The 20,470-nt window shown below is 42.6% G+C and overlaps 1 protein-coding gene across 2 annotated transcripts; it reads right to left on the bottom strand.

Annotated features, from left to right (window-relative positions):
- Positions 1-754: 754 nt before the first annotated feature.
- Positions 755-18,460, bottom strand: LOC111148342 (betaine--homocysteine S-methyltransferase). Of its 2 annotated transcripts, none has more exons than XM_022504852.1 (8): positions 18,184-18,460; positions 16,398-16,530; positions 11,303-11,421; positions 9,409-9,600; positions 8,898-9,045; positions 5,997-6,179; positions 4,352-4,580; positions 755-1,789 (listed from the first exon to the last, which is right to left on the bottom strand). In XM_022504852.1, exons 1-8 carry the CDS (start codon positions 18,214-18,216, stop codon positions 1,603-1,605), a joined length of 1,224 nt encoding a protein of 407 aa, XP_022360560.1. In that variant the 5' UTR covers positions 18,217-18,460; the 3' UTR covers positions 755-1,602. The 2 variants fall into 2 exon arrangements, with proteins under 2 accessions (XP_022360560.1, XP_022360561.1); XM_022504853.1 differs by having other exon boundaries at positions 761-1,789; positions 11,321-11,421; positions 18,184-18,216.
- Between the last annotated feature and the right edge of the window lie 2,010 nt (positions 18,461-20,470).

The following is a 20,470-nucleotide window of genomic DNA, read 5'->3' as shown; positions in this document are numbered from 1 at the left end:
CCTTTTGAGGGAAGTATTTAAAATCGAAGGATATAAGAATGATTAAATCAGAGGATGTGAGAATGGTAGAAAGATATGTTTTCTGTGGCAATAAACTTCTGAAAGGGTATTAAAAGGGCATCCATATTACATAGTAATAGAAGAGTAAGTTGAATAAAAGTTTCTATTATCTATGAATGAAATGTGAAATATTGAGCCTGGTTTGAGAGTGAGATATGGTAGGTAGCAACTTTGTAAAAGAAAAATAGCATTTACCTTCCTTTTATTGCCTCTCAGCCACATGGCCTCTGAAAGCTGTGCTGTTTTGGCTCTATTTCTGTGCACTGGAAGATGAGGGGTAGATTACTAATTTCCTGGGTAAGAAAATTCTAGAAATTTCTTTCCCCTTAAATACTGCTGCCTTCACCTTTGAAACTCAAATACTTGCGAAGTAGGAAGGTTGAGATGAGTAACCTGAGGCACATAAATTTCATGTAAAGCTTAAGCAAATTATGGAATGAAAATAAGAATCAAATACAAATTGCTGAAGAAATTACGATTTTGAAACAGCTAAACCAAGAATATGTAGAAAGCAGAATGAACTCTTCATATGTTAAGTGTAGCCATGTTTATGCCAGTATCATCTTTGGGATTGAGCTTTCAATAGAGAGTAGATGTTTATCAGGTAAAAATATCATAGTTCTCAATCTAGGAAACTTGGACAGAGTTTGGAGAAGCCCTATTTTTTTTTAAATTACACTTTTTTTTTTTTTTTAAGCTACCAAGGTAACACAAACTCACGATCCCTCAGCCTTCCTGATGAAAGTATTTAAGTGGATCCTGTTTGAGGCAGGATGGACAAAGCCTAGATACTGATGCCTTCCTTCCCCTCCACGTTGGTCTGTAATGGGTCAGCAGGGAAGGGAGAACAACTTTTGAACGCTGAGAGGACGGTACTGGTCTTTTGATACTGATGATGTCTCGTGTGACTGATTTTATAAGAACAAACTTAAAGAAATAGCAAAGTCCTCGTGTCTGAAGTGTTCCGTGTTTTTCAAACTATTAAGTCATAAAATCCATTTGAAGGGTCTCAGCCAGCATGTTTTATCAGTGAGATAGGACGGAAAGGAATGGAATAGAAAATACCAAAATGGATTACACATTTTATTTCAGTGCTTGTATGGTATGTGTTTTACTGGGTTATTAAACTTTTGTTTCTTACTAAGGGTCATGTTGAAAAGAACTTGAAAGTCACTTCCCTATAGCACTCTATCTGTCACTGTCATGTCAGCTCATATCTCATCCTCCTTACTAGCCTGCAAACTAACTAAAGTGCGAATGAATATCTGAGTTACTTTTCACTGGCCACAGTGATTTCCTTAATACCTTATGTGTGGGATAGGGAACCTGTTTAAGATTTACTTCTCACTTTGCTTCTAAGTAAATTTCTAAAATATACTTTTTAAATTATCCAGGGCTATTTGTAGTTCTGTTTTGTTTAGCTACTACCAATTTTATACGTAGCCTGGCATTAACATAAGCATTATTTTTAAACCATCTTTTCCTTATTTTTGGGAACTGTGGCCCAAACATAGAAGTCACCAAAAATGGCTTCCATGGAGGCTACTGGGCAGATTTAAATTTCTGTTTTTCAAAGAGCTCTTTCAGCTGTTGCTCAGTTGTGGCTTCTTTCTGCTGCATCAGCTCAGCCGTTCCTTTGGTCACTCCCCAGGCGTCGGGCTTCGACATCGAAGGGTTGTATGGCCTGCCTGAGGCTATCCGAAGATTCTCCCAGTATTCCTTCCTGGCCCTGGGTGAACAAAACACACCACATTGGACTCCTTCCTGAGTATCCGTGTCTGTGTGTCACTGAGCTAGGAATACTTCCACAGAGCTGGCTTCAGACTCTTGAGAGTGCGTCCACTAATACACATTTATTAATCTGGACTACAAGTTTTTGTTTTTTTGTTTTGAATATTTTATTTATTTATTTTGGGAGAGAGAGAGCTCGAGAGCATGAACGTGCACAAGCTGGGGGAGTGGCTGAGGCAGAGGGAGAAGCAGGCTCCCCACTGAACAGGGAGCCTGATGATGCAGGACTCCATCCCAGGACCCCAGGATCATGACTTGAGCCGAAGGCAAACACTTAACTGAGCCACCCAGACATCCCTCAAAAAACATTTTTAAATTTAACTTTTGGGGTGGATGGCTCAGTGGGTTAAACCTCTGCCTTCGGCTCAGGTCATGATCCCAGGGTCCTGGGATCGAGCCCTGTATCGGGCTCTCTGCTCGGCAGGGAGCCTGCTTCCTCCTCTCTCTGCCTCCCTCTCTGCCTACTTGTGATCTGTCTGTCAAATAAATAAAATCTTTTAAAAAAATTTAACTTTTATTTATTTGTTTTTAAAGATACATGTATTTGTTTCAGAGGGAGAGAGAGAGAGAGTGGGAGGGGCTCAGTAGGTGGTGTCTGCCTTTGGCTCAGGTCATGATGCCAGGGTCCTGGGATTAAGCCCTGTGTGGGCCTCCTTGCTCAGCGGGGAGCCTCTCCATCTCCCTCTGAGCTTCCTCTCTCTCTCTCTAAAAAAGATAAAATCTTTTTTTTTTTTAAGATTTTATTTATGTATTTGACAGACAGAGATCACAAGTAGGCAGAGAGGCAGGTGGTGGTGGTGGGGGGAAGCAGGCTCCCTGTTGAGCAGAGAGCCCGATGTGGGGCTCGATCCCAGGACACTGGGATCATGACCTGAGCCGAAGGCAGAGGCTTTAACCCACTGAGCCACCCAGGTGCCCCGATAAAATCTTTTAAAAAAATAATAATAAAAAAAGTGTTGGATGCTCAACCAACTGTGCCACCCAGTCACCCCTGAAATCATTTTTTAGAATACTTGCATAGGGATCAAAAGCTAAGAAATTAGGATAGGGACATTCCTATCCTACACTCCGCATCCTAACTTTCTGGCACTCTTCCTCACAAACCAGGTGAGCTCACAGCTGCTGCTCTTCTCAAACCCAGTATCACTTCTGCACATCTCACTCCACGAATCCAGCCTCCTCCTCCTCTCTATTTCACTGTCTCCTAGTTCAGACCTCATCACATCTGATACGGTTCTGGCAAAGGCCTCCCTTGCAGCTTTCCCTGTTTCATGTCCATTGATATTTGAGAACCTAGCCTTGGACCCCTTGATATCCTCCAGTGTGCTAAGGTCATACACAGCTCATGAGAACAAATAAAATTCTGCCTCCTGGTCCTGAGGTGTGTCTTCTATCAAATTCTGTCTCTGATATTCCCACACTTCCGGTGTCTCAGTAGACCATCTCTTTCCACCTCTTGGTGCTTTTGTACAGGCTCTTGCCTTGTCCGGCAGTCTTGACTCATCCATCAGAATTCAGCTCAGGCAACTGCTCTCTTAGAAAGTCTTCACTAACCCTCCTTTGCCTTCTGCCCCGTAAGCATTAGCTCAGACCCCACAGCACCCGTGCATGTCTTCGTACTTGAGCTTACTCTTCCAGTTTGAACTTCCCTGTTTCTCTCTCTGCCCACTAGACTGTTAACGCTTTGGGGACAGGGTCGTGCCTTGTTCTTGCTACATCAGCGTCCACAGCAGGGTCTGATAGAGTTGGATAGAGTCACTGTCAGCTGAACAGAGTGCAACCACTCCCTCTGCATGGGTAGTCATCCTTCCTTCACCCCCTGCTTTATCTCGTGGCTAGTTAGCCCATCAAAACACAGCCCCCATATCCCTTCTTCTAGAACGTCTTTCTGTTAGGCAGAGAGAGCCATTCTCTTCTCTTACTACTTTTTAAATCTCTGCCTCTACCAAAGCAGTTACTACGGTATAATCCACTGACTTTCTTAACAGTTTTCCCCAGTAGATTATGTGAATCTCTAGGCGGCTCTTCATTTATTTTCCCAGTGCTCTGCATGTTGCCTGATGTAAAATCTGTTTATTGTTCATCTTCCTCACTGGAGTGTAAACACTGAGGGCAGAGACCTGTCTTACTCACCGCTGTCTTCCCAGCTCTAAGAGTTGTGCTTGGCACAGAACAGGCACTTAGTTAATATTTGTTACATTTAACTTAAATCTTAACAACCAGTTAATTCAGAGTTGTTGAAGTTCCGCGGCATGGTACTATCCTGGAGCATGAAATCGCATTTCATTGCAACCTGCATTATTTATATGTTAAATTTTAAAGCCTTCTCCAGAAATCACTATATAAGGTTACTCTGTAAACATTTCTGTGAAACAATTTAAGGGGGATAACTAAGTATCATTATGCAGCAAATTAGCTATATTCTTTGCTCTCACCTCACTTAGACATACTCACAATGGAAATGAGTTTGGTTTGGCAGATACAGTTGAAAAGTTCTTACCTTGCTCTAATCCACGGTTTGGTGTGCATGTCCAAACCACTTCCCCAGCTGCCATGCTTTTCCGAAGCTGGTGGCAAAAATCCCCTTTCTGGGGCCAGCTCCTCTGCAATCGCCCGGATGTGGTAGGGCTCAAATCCACAGCACCCACCAATGTACCTGACCCCCAGGTTGTAGGCCTCTCTGGCATATTTTTGTATATCCCATCTGGTTGCAACTCTGGGCTCCAGTCCTATAATAAATGGAGTGAATTCTTCATTTAAAAAACTACTCAAAATAAACAGCCATAATATGCTTGTAATTTTCAACGGCTGAATTAAATAAGTTGTCAAGACCTATTTCTCAACTTTCAAAAACCATTAGGTAATTTGTGTCTACACATCCAGCCTTAAATGTTGTGGTAGCCAACCTTCAGATGGTTCCCAACGAACTGTTCCCTTTGATGTTCTCACTCTTGTGTAGTCCCCTCTCGTATTATATCAGGTTGGTCTCAGAGACCAATAGAATGTGTCAGAAGGGATCATTAGTGACTTCTGAGGCTGGGTTATACAAGGCACCATGGTTTCTGCCTCAGTTTCTCTTAATCTCTTAGAATGGCTACCGTGTTGTGAGGACACTCAAGCATCACAGTGGAAAGGCCCATAAGCTAAAGTACTGAGGCCTCCACAAGAGACCACAAGAAGTGAACATCTGTTCCCGATAGCCAATTAAGGGAGCTTGGAAGTAGATTCCCTAGCTCCCTTTAGGCCTTCAGATGACTGCAGACCTGACCAATATCTGGACTGCAACCCTTTAAGGGACCCTGAGCAAAAACTCTCCAGCTAGGCTGCTCCCAAATTCATGACCCATAGCAGCTCTGAGATATAATAACTATTTATTATCTAAAAGTACTAATTTTTGCAATAATTTGTTCTATGGCAAAAACACAGGGGACTTGCCATTCCTCCATTGTTCTTCTGCATGGATTATTTTGTAATATCTTACTTTTCTGAGAGTCCCTATAAAATATAGTACCTTAGGACTATAGGACCTTAGAATGGAACAGACTGGCCGGGCTCTGGCCCGGGTGACCTCTCTTCTTTGATTTTCAGGTAGACCCATACTTCCCAAACATGCTTTCTCCCTTTTCCCAGACTGCAAGTCTGCCCTCGCTTCATCTGCTTGGTCTCTTTGTTCAGATTTGTTACGTAGTGATCCTGTGATGGTATTGTCTCCTTCCCCCAAAACTCTATAGTATCTGAGCAACATTCAGAACAGGAGAAAAGTGTCTTAGACATAAATTGGTCTGTCCTTCTAATTTTTCTGGTGAGGAAACTAAGGTCTAGAAGAACTAATGGGTTTTGCTAAGGTTATATGATTTGGCAACCGAGCTGGACCAGGGCCACTATCTCTGCCAATCTCACCTGGAAGGGCATCGTTTTTTACCAAACTACAGGTAAAAGGTTTAGAGGTCTTTTTTGCCTGCTGGTTCTATCTTTTCCTTCTGCTGTGATCCAGTAAATCAAGGAGCTGTCTGTAGGGAGGGAAGCTGGGGGCAAGAGATGAGACATGCTGCCATTTGTTTACTATGAGAAAGCTCTATGGCTACAGTTAGGGAAATCTGTCCAACATCAAGACACTGAGATGATTTATAAAATGTCTGTCTTACCAAAGGGGAATTCTGGTAGGTCGATAAATCCCTGTTTGTTGCAGTCAGGAGTGTGGTAGGCCAACGGCTGACTCATCAGGTGGGCTTTTAGTCGGGCAGCCTCCAAGCCTTCTTTCATGAGCTTCACCGTTTGTAAACTGATTGTGGGGTCAAAATGGCAGTTCACGCCAACGATGGACGCTCCTGCAAGTGGGAAGAACAGTTTAGCTTTAGGGGTTCATCAGACAGGTAGGCTCAGCTCTCCTCCCTTAATTGGGGAGCTTTTATTTGGAATAGTGAATTGTAAATACAGCCTTTGGTTCTTGCTTCCTTGCAAACCTGTCTTAGGTTCGGGTGGGGATGATTGCTAATAGGCAGCAAGGGCTCTCCGTGAAAGGTGTTTTGAAGAATCTATTAAAATGGAAGTGTCATTTATGCACACTTGGTTGTCCCACCTTTTTCCAGAAACTCATTATTAGAAGTCCTTCTAAGGGGCTGTAGAGAAATAAAAACATAGGACATAGTCCCTGACATCAAGGATTTCATAATTTAGCACAGGGCTTCCAAAGGTTTGCTCCATGAGAGTAGGCTCTGAGATCGATTTAGAAAGTAGCTATTTAATTTGTCCCTTTCTTGGAGACTACCAGTATATATAAACATATCAAAGACTCAGAAATTCTGTGTATTGTTCCAATTTTAGTATGTGTGCAGCCTAAGTGAGCAGTAAGGCCCTGAGAAACTCTGTTAATTGGTTTAATACAGCATTTTCTCTCTTATTTTTTATTTTTTATTGTGTTATATTAGTCAACACACAGTACATCATTAGTTTTTGATGTTGTGTTCCATGATTCACTGTTTGCGTGTAACACCCAGTGATCCATGCAATCATGCCCTCCTCAATACCCATCACCAGACTCACCCACCTCCCCCCCCCTCTTTTATTTTTAAAGATTTATTTATTTGAGAGAGAGAGAGACCACATGAGCAGGAGGAGCAGAAGGAGAAGGAGAGAGAATCTCAGACTGACATGGGGACTCCCATCTTACAACCCTGAGATCACGACCTGAGCCAAAACCAACAGTTGGATGCTTAAGGGACTGTGCCACCCCGGGGCCCCTAATACAGCATTTTCTAAATGTATTTCACTACAGAACCCTACTAATGTTCTCACAGATTAGAAAATGTCAACCAAGGATATCCCAAATGTGTGGTATAAGTAGAAAGAGTTCGTTTGCTGAGAGGAGGGCATGTTCACTTGTGCCCAGTGCTGTGCTAGGCATGGGGCTGCTCAGCAATGAGCCAAACATAGTCTCTGCCCTCTTTGATCTTACAGTTTCGTGAGTCAGACATTAAAGAGATAAACAAATAAGGCAAATGGCAAGTGCTACAAAGAATATAAATAGGGTACACTGACGTCAAACACTGTGGCCTCCTACCTTGAATGGAATGGTCAGGGAAGAATTAGATGCAGGCCAAGAATCTCTGCCAGTTATCAACGGGGTGATGAAAGCCTTCTCTGGTCTTTTTGAAACAAGATAACTTGCTTCTTCCCCTCCCCCCATATTTATATTTCCGGTAAAAAGTTAAGATTATTTAGTTTCATTCCTAAATCTAATTGTTATTGTTAATGACAAGTATGAAGTGACTTTCATGAAATATCAGGAGTTGGATAAAAGTCAGAAATCAAACATAGCCAGTCAAAATCTCCCCATTCCACAGAATGAGCTGGGCTCTTCACTGACATAGAGCAACTCCTTGCATTAAAAATGAGGCAGCTTTGAAAACAATCTGTGAGTTTTCCCTTATTGAAATGAAACCCAGTGTTAAGAATGGAAATTACTTGGGCACCTGGGTGGCTCAGTGGGTTAAGCCTCTGCCTTCAGCTCAGGTCATGATTTCAGGGTCCTGGGATCGAGTCCCTCATAGGGCTCTCTGCTTGGCAGGGAGCCTGCTTCCTCTTCTCTCTCTGCCTGCCTCTTTGCCTACTTGTGATCTCTCTCTATCAAATAAATAAATAAAATCTTAAAAAAAAACAAATGGAAATTACTTAAAAAAATTACATGGCCCCCATTTCATACCAAAAAAATTTTTTTTAAAGATTTTATTTATTTATTTGACAGACAGAAATCACAAGTAGGCAGAGAGGTAGGCAGAGAGAAAGGAGGAAGCAGGCTCCCCGCTGAACAGAGAGCCTGATGCGGGGCTTGATCCTAGAACCCTGGGATCATGACCTGAGCCAAGGCAGAGACTTAACCCACTGAGCCACCCAGGCGCCCCATACCAAAAATTTTTTTAACTTATTATACCAATTACAAAAAGCAAAGTATATCAAGAATTTATGAAAAGGGGGAAAATTCTGTACAGAAGGCAAACTGACTTACAAGTTACTGTCCTAAAACCTCAAGTTAGGGGACGCCTGGGTGGCTCAGTTGGTTGGACGACTGCTTTTGGCTCAGGTCATGATCCCGGAGTTCTGGGATCGAGTCCCGCATCGGGCTCCCAGCTCCACGGGGAGTCTGCTTCTCCCTCTGACCTTCTCCTCGCTCATGCTCTCTCTCACTGCCTCTCTCTCAAATAAATAAATAAAATCTTAAAAAAAAAAAAACACCTCAAGTTAGGGTTAAAATAAAATGCACTTTTTTCCTCATGCTCCTTTTGAATTACTGAAATTCTTCCTGTTTCTAGGTGTTATACCTTGGTCTAGTTGCCCCTTTCAGAACACTGGTATGTGTGTATGTTTTTTTTTAATTTTACTTTTTTTCTCCTTAGGAGTCAATCGTGATATTATCAGTACTTCCAGGAAAGCACATTAATGGCTTTCCTTTTAACAAAACAAGTATATAATGATTCGTAGGTGGGCCTGTATTTGTACGTAGTTTTCAAAGACTCACTAATTGCAAACTGGTCAAAATCCATCATCACCTGCTTTAACCAGGCGCACCGCACACTCGCCGGGGCTCACGCCGTGCAAATCCCCCTCTGGGCCGATGCACATGGTTGCTGCCACGGGTTTCCCAGATGTCTTCAAGGCTTCCACTGCCCACACAGCCTCTTCAACATGCTCGAAATACTGAAATAAGATCAAATTAAGGTACTTTTTATCTCGTTCCTTCTGAACGATTAGAAAACTTATTTTACTGTGTAATAATTATCACTAAATGACTAGTCTTCAAACTTTGAGTTGTGACCCATTAGCATTTTTTTAAATGGAATAGAAGGGTAATTACTGTGAAGTGCAGTCAAAAGGTTTGAAGAACACTTCATTAGATTAACTGAATCAAATTCAGTAGAAGCCCTAAACTGGAAAAAAGATTTAAAAACTAAGTATTTACTAACCATGATTGGCAACTATCCCACATGTTCCTCAGGAAAGCACAAGGTAGAGAAAATACATGAGCTGCGATGTCTCATCTTTGATCATATATTTGTTTACCTCAGCAATCAAGAAGTCCACATTCTTCTTCAAAAAGACCTCTAACTGTTGCTGAAATACTTTTTTAACTTCCGTTTCACTCTTGCAGCTGAGGTACGAAGGCGTTTGACTCACGCCTCCTGCCACCAAAGCGTCTCCCTCATCAGCCACTTGCCGGGCAATATCACAAGCAGCTTCATTGACTTTCTGCCCCTAAAATGAGTGAAATAGGATGTATCTACATTTTCATGCAGAATTGAAACCAAATTATTATTCAAATGTCCACATCTCAGTTGGATGTTACCATGGAGAGTTCTAGAAGATGATAGTGATAGAATAGTTCAATTTACCAAGCTGAGCAATTTGCAGTAACAACACCACCAATAGTAATGAAAACAATAAATCTAATGATGGTATCTAGGATATTACATACAAAAGCTCTGTGAGAGGATAAAAATCTTTACATAAAAGGATCTGGTATCTTCCAGTGTCTAAGTGGCACTTAGAAGAATACTTAGCAGATAGTGGTGATGATGATGATTATTTGCTCTCAAGATCAATGAGAATAAAATGTAATTAAGATGACTACAAAATTGGGGCACCTGGGTGGTTCAGTGGGTTAAAGCCTCTGCCTTCAGCTCAGATCATGATCTCAGGGTCCTGGTATCAAGCCCCTCATCGGGCTTTCTGCTCAGTGGGGAGCCTTCTTCCCTCTCTCTCTGCCTGCCTCTCTGCCTGCCTCTCTGCCTACTTGTGGTCTCTCTCTCTCTGTCAAGTAAATAAATAAAATCTTTAAAAAAAAAAGATGACTACAGAATTCATGACTTTTTATCGTTATGTATTTTCTTTTTTTTTTTTTTTTAAAGATTTTATTTATTTGTCAGAGAGAGAGTACACACAAGCAGGCAGAGAGACAGGCAGAGAGAGAGGAGGAAGCAGGCTCCCTGCCGAGCAAGGAGCCCGATGCGGGACTCGATCCCAGGACCCCAGGATCATGACCTGAGCCGAAGGCAGTGGCTTAACCCACTGAGCCACCCAGGCGTCCCTCGTTATGTATTTTCTTAATTAACGGATGCATGTATTGCAAGGTATTTTCTAATTACTTAGACATTAAAAATTGACACTTGTCTTCAATAAACCCCAGTGCTGTGGCTCACACAGACTCATGCTATTTTAGAACTTGGTCTTTTAGGCTGCCTTTTAGAGCTCAGTCAGTGAAACCTCTGACTCCTGATCTCAGCTCAGGTCTCAATCTGATGGTTGTGAGTTCAAGCCCTGTATTGGGTTTCATGGTAGGCATGGAGCCCACTTAAAAAACAAATGAACAAAAAGCTTCTTTTTCATTATAGGGATTGAGAAATTGTCACTTTGATGGTGTAGGTAAATGGTTTGCCCAACATGATACAGTTGATTATAGCTGAGTCAGGAAAGTTCCAGGATCACTGTGCCCTTCCTTATGTCTTTGACCTTTCCCTACATTGCCCCACATTAAAAAACTGTAAGGATGTAAGAATTTGTCAGGATACCCACTCAGCAACTTAGGATGACTGGGAGAATCATTAATCATTAACTACCTCTTCTTTGATATGCTTCATTAAATGCCTTTCTGTCAATTTTGGGGACTCCACCTAAAACCTAAAAGAGTTATTCACACATATCTCATATCTGTATTATCTAAAAACTATATTCTGAGTGACTGGGAAAATGTTCTTTTTATAAAATGCTAGTGAGATATAGCAGGTGTTTATTTTTGTCAGAAGAATTAATGCACAAAGTAAGAAATCAGCAATCCTGTATTACACATATCCCATTTCTGTATTATCTAAAAACTCAACATTTTTCTCTATGAGAACTTTGATGATCACATGTATGTCTACTGTGCCCGTCTAAGAATGCCAGGTATGGCTTTACTCACAGATATTTTCTCTGCAACATAGTTTCCCCTGTTCTCCAGCTTGTCTTCACTTGCATAAAAGGTGAAGGTTTGCATGACATTAGATCCAGCTCTGAGGAACTCTCGATGAAGCTGGCGAACTGGGAGATTGATTGAGGAAGGTTATTCATGACTATCAGTTTATAACCCATGATGCTTGCAAAAGGCTACCAGATAAACAGCTAATGAAAATATCTGCTTACATTCTTTGCTTGGCATTGCACATCCTGAGAGCAAACGAGAAGCAGATCTGGGGGCTCTTGTTATGAAGGAGAGATTATTTCTACCACGGATGTGGGGTGAAAGGAAGAGGGCGCTCCCACAGAGGAGGAATCATTTAACGTTTCTGCTGGGCAGAGGTGGAGAAAAGATTCCCTACAGAGGACCTGAACAAAAAGGAGGAGGCAGCAATAGGTTTGGCATTGGGGGTGCAGCAGGTAGTGTCAGCAGCTGAAGTTGAGGATGTACCAGAGAATTAGTAGGAGATGTAGGTGGAGAGGGGGTACTGGGCCTGCAGAGTACAAATGGCCTAACACATCATCCCAAGGAGCCTAGGCTTCAGACCACAGGTATTGGGAAACACCAGTACTTTGTAAAAATATGAATGATGTGATTAGCTCAGTGTATTTGAAAGATAATTCTGGTAATTGAGTGGAATAAGAATTGGAGGAAGGGTCCTAAGCATAGGTCCATGGATAAATGCCAAATGGCAAAGCTTTCACTGGCAAAAGAAAATATGATGGGGTATCTCCCCCCATATAACCAATTATATTCAATTTAAGGAATTAACCTTTGCTCTAAAATAGTGGTCCTAAACTCTGATTGCCCATTAGATACCCTGTAAGCTTTTTAAAAATAATGGATGCTGGGGTCCAATCCACAGATATTTTAATTTAGTTGGAAACTGATTCTTAGCTTACATTTTATTGAGAACCGCCATTCTGAGTGACTGGGAAAATGCTCTTTTTATAAAATGCTAGTGAGACTTAGCAGGTGTTCATTTTCATCAGGAAAATTAACTAAAGTAAGGAATCAGCAATCCTGTATCAGCCCCTGAATCTATTTGAAATTTCATTGGCTTTTCAAAGCCAAAGATCTGGGAGTGACTACATTAGAGGCTAGGAAATTTTTAGGACAGTGGAGTTCCTAGCCCTTTAGTCTGGCACGTTTGCATTCCAGGGGCCTAGTGGAGTGCAGAGCACATAGGAAGCTCAGTGTGGTTTTTAAAGGAAAAATTCAGAGAGGCCAGAAAGCTTCTGAATTTCAGAAAATGGGTTTCTAAGCATGGAATCTCTACTTCTGAGAGGGAACTTAAAAGTGTGCCTAATGTGGAAGCTTCAGACTTGTTTTAATTAGCAGCAGAATCAATGAAAGACATTTTATTCGGAGTCCCTGTTCATGGATCAAACACAGAGCTGCTGTGGCTGGAGCGGGGTGAAGGGCCTATCGATGAGGTCCTTGTACACTAGGAGGAAATGGATTCTAAACAGGAATTCCATCCAGCTGGTCCTTGGGTGGATTTCCAGGGACTGTGTTAAAAAGCCCTGGAATGGTGTGCAAATTGAGCATATGTATATTTTACACTGCATTTTACACCCTTTTATTAGATTTTCCCAGAGGGCAGTGGCCCAACTCCTTGCTCTTAATCGATCTGGTTATTCTACGGTGCTTCTTAAAGCTGCAGTGCTTCTCAAAGTGTGACCCAACTGAGACTCACCTGGGGGCAATTAATAAGAATTCAGATTCCCCAAGCCCCTCCAGATTCAGCAAGCCTGAATTCTTTGCTGAATTCTATGCTGATTCCACTGGGTGCAAGAACTGCAATTTTTGGCATAGACTTTAGTAGGACATTAGTCCACTTAAATGAGCCCCAAATACTCAAGAAACAGATGGCCAAGAGATAAATGTGCTGTTTCTGTATTAAGAAAGTCAAAGTCAGTATCAATACGAGAAGTTTCTCTTGAACTCCTCGAACGTATAACTTTAAAAAAAGGTGACTTGTAAGATTGAAGCTTGTGTTTAAAGCACAGTCTTATTTTATTTACATGGCGGAGTTTCCACCAAAGTACCTTATTGTTAATAGCAGTTTCACCCGAGAAATATTTCACTGAACTTAACCCAGCAAGCAGACCTTAAGAAACAAACCACAGATATATTTTAAATTCTCATTCTTGGATGTTAATTATTCTATTGTGTTCCTTAAAGCCCTTTAATGCAACACTTCTCAAAGTGTGGTTCACCTTGCTATCACCTGGGGACAGTTATAAATTTGTAGGTTCCTTGACCCACTCACAGACCTAATGAATCCAAATCTCTAAGTGAAGGCTGGGAATCTATCATTTTTAATAAACTGCTGGTGCAATGAAAATTTGAAGACTACTGTTGTTTTAGCTTCCCAAGCCTACTGAATTCTCTTTTCCTTTCCTTCCTCCCTCCACAACTGCCTGACTGCCCCCTCCCTTCCTCCTTTTCTTCCTTCCTTCCTTCTTTCCTCCCTTCCTCTTTCTTTCTTTCCTTCTTTTAGGGCAGAACACAGTATTATTTCTCCTTTTATTTGGAAATATAAAAGTTGTGTATATTCATGGTATGACTGTAGCTCTTTTACTTTGAATACAATTCAGAGCTAGTGTGATTTGAACACAAAATTTCTATACTTCTTCAGCAGAAATAGATACATTACAACCAAGACACTATCAAGAGAAGAAACAATGGATTTAATAATAGACTTGTAGTGTTTCACATTATCAGGCAGTATTTTAACGACTTTACATATAACTTATTTAAATCTCATAACTATCTTATGAGGTAGATGTCAATATTATCTCAGTTTTATAGAAGAGGAAACTAGGTCCCAGAGAAGCTGAGTAATTTCCCCATGGCCACACAGCCTAGTGGCTGTCAGAATTTCATTCAATTATTCATTCATTCAGTTAGTCTGGATCCAGAATCTGTTTGCTTAACCTTAAAGCTGTACTGTCACTTTATAGGCTTTGTTAGTTTCTGTCCTTTATCACTGAGTTCACTGAAATACACTCTTTACTCTTAACTCTCTAATAAACATTAAAGACGGCTCTTCAACTTGGGTAATATTCATAAGAACTTCCTCCAGTTTCCTCTAAGTCAGCTTCTTTCAGTGTTGGCTACTGATGGCTGTTGGCTGAGACGTCTCTAGAAGTACCCTTGGCCAAAGGGAGCTTCCTTGCTAAGGGCTAAACCCTCTCCTGGGAGAGGGGAGAGTTGGTAGTTTGGATGCAATGCTTGGTCTCTTAGTAGGGAGAGAGCAAAGGTCCAGCTCCCTTGCCTCAATTTGGGACTACTCTGAAGGGCCTATCCAAATCCAGAGCTTCCTGAGGGACTGGCCAAGTTGTTGTCTTTAACAACTGCATCACAGTGTAAATGCACTTCCCATTAAAACTCCTGAGCACAGGGTGTCTGGGTGGCTCAGTAGGTTAAAGCCTCCGCCTTTGGCTCAGGTCATGATCCCAGGGTCCTGGGATCGAGACCCATTTCGGGCTCCCTGCTCAGTGGTGCTCACTGCTTACCCCCCTCTCTCTGCCCGCCTCTCTGCCTACTTGTGATCTCTGTCAAATAAATAAAAATCTTTAAGCAAACAAACAAACAAAAAAAGACTCCTGAGCACAAATCTCCACTTCTGGCTGACTGGCAATGAGCCCCTACCTCGTGATGGGTGTTAGAGTCCCCAGCATGCTCTAGGGGTACAGTTGTTTCAAAACTCATGTGTGGTGAGCTGGAATGAGATGTCCTTAGAAGAGAATGTACTAGCAGGTGCAGTAGCTCAGATGGTTGAGAGGTTCAGAGGCAGTAGTAATTATAAGGACTTTAGAATCAGATGGCTATTGTTGGGTACAACTAACATACTAGAGAAAGACAGTGAAAGGTTAAGGGTGATTCATCACCAAATTAAAGCCAAGTATGAAGGGTGGCATAACAAGAAGCTCACCTTTTGTAGCTAGAGAGCAGAAAACGCTGAGGATCTGGCCCCGGACTAAATTATACAGGGAGCAGAAAGTCAGAGAGGGTAAATTCTCAACCAGGCAAGCCTTCTATTGCCAAAGTCAGGGCCTGATTAGGAAGATACGGGTCCCTGAGATTGGGATGAAGACATATAGGTGGAGTCACTTATGAACCTCAAAAACCTAGATCCCCCTTGGACCCTCTGGGCCTGCAGAAGTGGCCCATTTCTCCCTTTAAAGGGTAATGCTTCCCACTTGGTTTTGGCTGATAAAACCCTTGTAAGACAGCATTATCTCCCTCATGTGCCATCTCAGAACCCCTCTTGGCACTTTACCATAAAAGATTTGTGGTCAAAAAAGTGAAGTGAGAATAGGCTGTGTGGGTATAGGTGCAAGGTAGGTAGACAGTTCAATTTAAATAGGATGGGACGAGTATACAATGGATTTAACAAGTTGGCAAATATACAGTGGAGGAGAGCATATCTACAAGAAGTGATTGTTACTGTAGGTAAGGATGGATGATGAACACATGGGGTGAGAATGGATTAGAAATGCTAACATGGAAGGGATGAAGGACTGAAAATATTGATGAGGTTGAGGAGTGGGAGAATTAGAGTGACAGAAAAGATAGAAGGTGGTTGTCAGAGTGGGGTCTTTGTAATTGAGATTTCAGGAGTAGACAGTGGTGATGGCAAGGTCTAGGAGTGTGTTGCTGAGGTGAAGGATGGAGGAAAAATAGAGTTGGAGATGAGGAGGAGATCAAGGCACTGACAGGAAGAGTCCTAGATAGACCATCTGCAGGGATATCAAGGTCACCCAGAGAGATAAGGGAGGGAGGAGCAAAGAGGAAGGCAGTGAGCCAGCTTCTAGACTCACCTAAAGGGAAGGGCAGGAACCAAGAGGTGGATATAGGTGATAGCAACAAGGAGGACCACTGTGGTCATTTAATGTGTGAGTCTGTCCTTACATACCTAGCACAATGCCCAGCAGGCAATAATAAATGTTGGGAAATGTACCATAAATGGATCTGTTTGATGGTATGCTCCTAGACTAGTCATTGCAGTGCTCTTTTATGAGAACTTAGAATAGAGCTATGCACCAACCTGCTTCAGGGTGTTCCACAGCAGCCTCTGGGGTCCAGGGGCCTGCTTTCACGTAGCCCCTCTTCTCCAGTGCGAAGACAAACCCTCCATCTCCAATCACAACTTCTCCAGAGTTTAAACGTTCTAGGATGCCCTAAAATTATAGAAAGGAGTTACTTGAGTTTTGAAAACAATTTTCTATTTTTAGTACTTTGGTTATCATATTCTTGAAAAGAATGATTTCCTTAGAATTATCAGAAAGTACATATATTTATAAATTCATGACTATAAGGCAAACAATCAGAATGCTCACATAATGAAAATATGTGTATACATGTGCTGGGGGTGAGGGTCTTTCAGAACACATCAAAGAATTTAAAAATTTTATCTTTTATTTTGATTTTTTTAAAAAGATTTTTAAATGTATCTATCCATCTCTCGGTCATCTATCTATTTAGAAGGAGCATGAGCAGGGAGGGGCAGAGGGAAAAGGAAAGAAAGAATCCCAAGCAAGTTCCTCATCCAATGCAGAGCCCCATATGGGGTTTAATCTCATAATCCTGAGGTCATGGCCTGAGCCAAGATCAAAAGCGGGAAGCTTCAGGGACTCAGCCACCCGAGCACCCCAGAACACATTAAAGTATTTTGAAGAATATGGTGGAAGAATGTTACCGTTGAAGAAATATGTACAGAAGAATTAAAAGGTTTAATTGTAAAGCCTCAAATGAATACTTAGGCACACATTCTTAAAATGGTGAAAGCTAGTCTTCTTATTCTGTTGGTAAGGAGTCCTTACGGTTGTCCTTGATCCCCGGCTGTCTCCCTGGGGGCTTCTGTCAGCCGGGTGAGGGGGCACTTTGATACCCCAGGGTCAAGTATATTTCCTCCTCCCTTGCCTCTTTTCCCACCAGCCCAACCATAGCCCTGAAGTCGCTCCATCTGTCTGCGCCATGCATCTATCCTCCTTCCACCTCCCAATCTAGATGAAGGCCGACAGTCTGGACATTCATCCCAGCTAGGAAAGAGAGAGGATTGTCATTAATCAGGTGTTGGAGTTGCTAGGTTTTTGGTTTTTAAATCTTATTAACAGCCCTTACCCAGTATCTTAGAGCCTCTCTATCCGTTTTTGTTTTGTTTTGTTTTGTTTTCCGAGGCATGAATGGTACATTTTGTTGTGATCGCAGAAGCCAAGCTGGGGTTAAAAACTTACCATGGCCCAACCGACGCGTGAGCCTTGGAGCTGTGGCGGGACTGGGACGCCTGCACGCAAGAACCGGGCAGGGAGGCGACCCCGGGACTCCGCTGCACCCGTCCGGGCGCGGGCAGGAAACTGTCGGACCCCGGGCCGCGCGCCTCCCTGGCCGGCCCGCGGACGGCGCAGAAGGGCGCGCACGGCCGGCCGTGCGGGCACAGACGCGGGATGGCCAGGGCGCGCCCTAAGGAACCCCCTACTCCCACCGCTGTAGGGAAGGAAAGTCGTGTGTTTGGGTCTAGGAGCCGCCCTTCTGGGGGAGTGCTGTGGTGTTGGGGTGCTGGACTCAAGATGTTGGGAGTCGTGGAGTTCCGGGGGTGTCCTCGAGTCCGCGGTCACGTAGATCTAGGGAGCGCTCGGGATATGGGCAAGGGAGTTGGGGGGAGCTCAGAGGCACCTTGGGAGCCTGCCGAGAAGTTCTGAGGGCACCTTCTGGTCACAGCCGGGCTCCGAGGACCCCTCTGAGCTTCCTGAGGCTGGGGTGTGGGGCCGGTGGGCCGAGACTGAGAGCGCCCGCTGGGATGGAGAACGCCCTCGGGTGCCCCGCAGACTCACCCTCTTGGCCTTTTTGCCCCCAACGGGTGCCATCTTCGAGGTGTCCAGATGGTTGCTAGGCACGGATGTGGACCGACGAGGGGAGTATACCCTGCCCGTAGCTTGGAGCTGCCCCACTGTCGCGGCCGGGCTCTTTATACCGTGCCTGCGTGCGGGGTGGGTTTCCCCAGCCTTGGCGCGGCCAACGCGGGCCTCGCTTGGGAAACACGCCTCCCCGACTTTTTTTTTATTGAGGCCGGAGGTTAGTTGGGAACTTGCCCTGCAGAGATGATCGAGACTGTTATCTCAAATCGGTGAACACAAAAGGCAAGTAAAATAAGAAAAAGTAATAATGAGGTTGCCCCTCGCTCAGGTTTCTACCTTACCTGTGCAGGGTCCCTCCCATTCTCCGCCCCCGCCCCCCTCCCGCCGCTTAGAGGGGTCCCGACCCTGATTTATTTCTCTCTTGCCGGGGTCTTGCACAGTTACCCACTTAAGACACCTAAGAATTCTATTCATGCACAAATATGTGTCAAAGGCCAGGATACAAGGTTACTGAATGAGATTGTGTCCTCCAAGAACTTCGGTCTATAAAGTGTGATCTGTGGGCAATATATCGAGCAGTTTCATAACGGAATACAAATAGACCGTTCACAGAACGGTCTCTGATACGAACTCTGAATTAGTGGGTATGTTCCGAATGACCTTCTGCTCTTATATCCAAAAATGCCGTGCAGTTCCTAATAATGCAGTAGTTTCTACTAAGAATATCTTTGCATTATTTAACCAGGACGGACTTCTAACGTCTATATATCATAGTGGAGATCTATACCTTAGCCACTTCAAAATTCAGTTCAAAAACTGTGTGTAAAAACCTATAGGCACCAGAAAAGCTGGAAAGAGATAGAAATGGTAACAGCAGTTATTTGACGATAGTGGGTTTATGGTGTGCTCTTGTTTTATTAATATATTTTACTATATTTTCCCAAATATGTTTACAATGAGAACACATAGATTTTAAAATAATAAAAAAATATTACTTTAAAAAATGTACAGCATGACTGTAAATATTCTAGAGGACAACTAAAAATTTTGAGAGTTTGGAACCTTTTACCCAAATAAAAGCACACAAGGAAATTTTCTATGTGGAGCAATAACTTCCATTTCAACATATGCAAAGAAGAGAATTACTGTAACAAAGGATGAATTAGTAGAAATGTAATTTCTAAGGTGATGTGCACTCGAGATACAATTGAGAAAGGAGAAAAGTCCTTTTTGTTGTGATAACTATCAAGTTAAAATGAAAAAAAAAAAAGTAAGGATGATGGATGCATATATTGTAATTTAAATAATGCAGTGTTTCAGTTGCCCAGCAAGGATGAGGAGTGAGGTAATGTCATCCTTCCCAATGCTTTTTTCGACTATTAAAGCAATGGAGTGTCTGAGTAGCTAATAGTTTCGTTAATCCATTAACTACTTATAGTTGTACCCTGATGAGTATTGGAGAAAAGAACACGTTCCCAAAGAGCCCAGCCGCGGCTGCAGGGAGTAGATGTAGTGGTGAGTACCAGACGCCAGGGGGCGGTATCAGGGCTCTGACAGTAAAAGCTGAATGCAAACATTCTCAATTTCACTGTTCCAAATTTAGCAAAACTTAGGAGAGATTTTAAAGTATTAGCATTTAATTTAAAAACGAATTGTGAATTTTTACTACATAATATAGACACGTGGCAAAATTTTAAAAAATCTTTCCCCAGCTGCTCTTCCCAGCACAAGTCCTCCCAGGAGGTAACCATTATTCCCCATTCTTTCAGAGGAACTCTATATGCTTATCTATACATGTATAGATAAGGATTTGTATATAAACATAGGAAATTTTAGTTATTTAAACACTTGCCCACCTCCAACTTTTCTAAATTTATGGGCAGTTGTTGAAATATTTTTGTTTTTTCCACAGCTTCTCAGTTTGCTATCCTACCTCCCTACTCCCATCCCAATTAGGGCCATCAAACAGAATTCAGTCACCTAGTAGTTCCACAGTTGATAATAATATCCACAGTTCACTGTTTACTATGTGCCAGGCACTATATTAGGCCTTTTACATACACAGTATTATTTACTCCTCACAACTCTGTGAGGTAGGCAACCCCACTTTGCCCTCAAGAACTATGATGTCAGAAAACTAGAGCAGTTATCAGTGTGACTTCTAAATTTCCTTTGCCCCGTTCCCAAAGGACTAAGTCCATTTTCATACCACCTGGGGAGTGAGTTCTGTAATAGCTGTTCTTGGATGGCTGCCAATGTTCTC

The sequence above is a fragment of the Enhydra lutris genome, unplaced genomic scaffold, assembly GCF_002288905.1.
Source record: "Enhydra lutris kenyoni isolate GAN:26980312 unplaced genomic scaffold, ASM228890v2 scaffoldscaffold19, whole genome shotgun sequence".
Taxonomy (NCBI): domain Eukaryota; kingdom Metazoa; phylum Chordata; class Mammalia; order Carnivora; family Mustelidae; genus Enhydra; species Enhydra lutris.
This window is presented reverse-complemented; position numbering and strand designations above follow the sequence as displayed.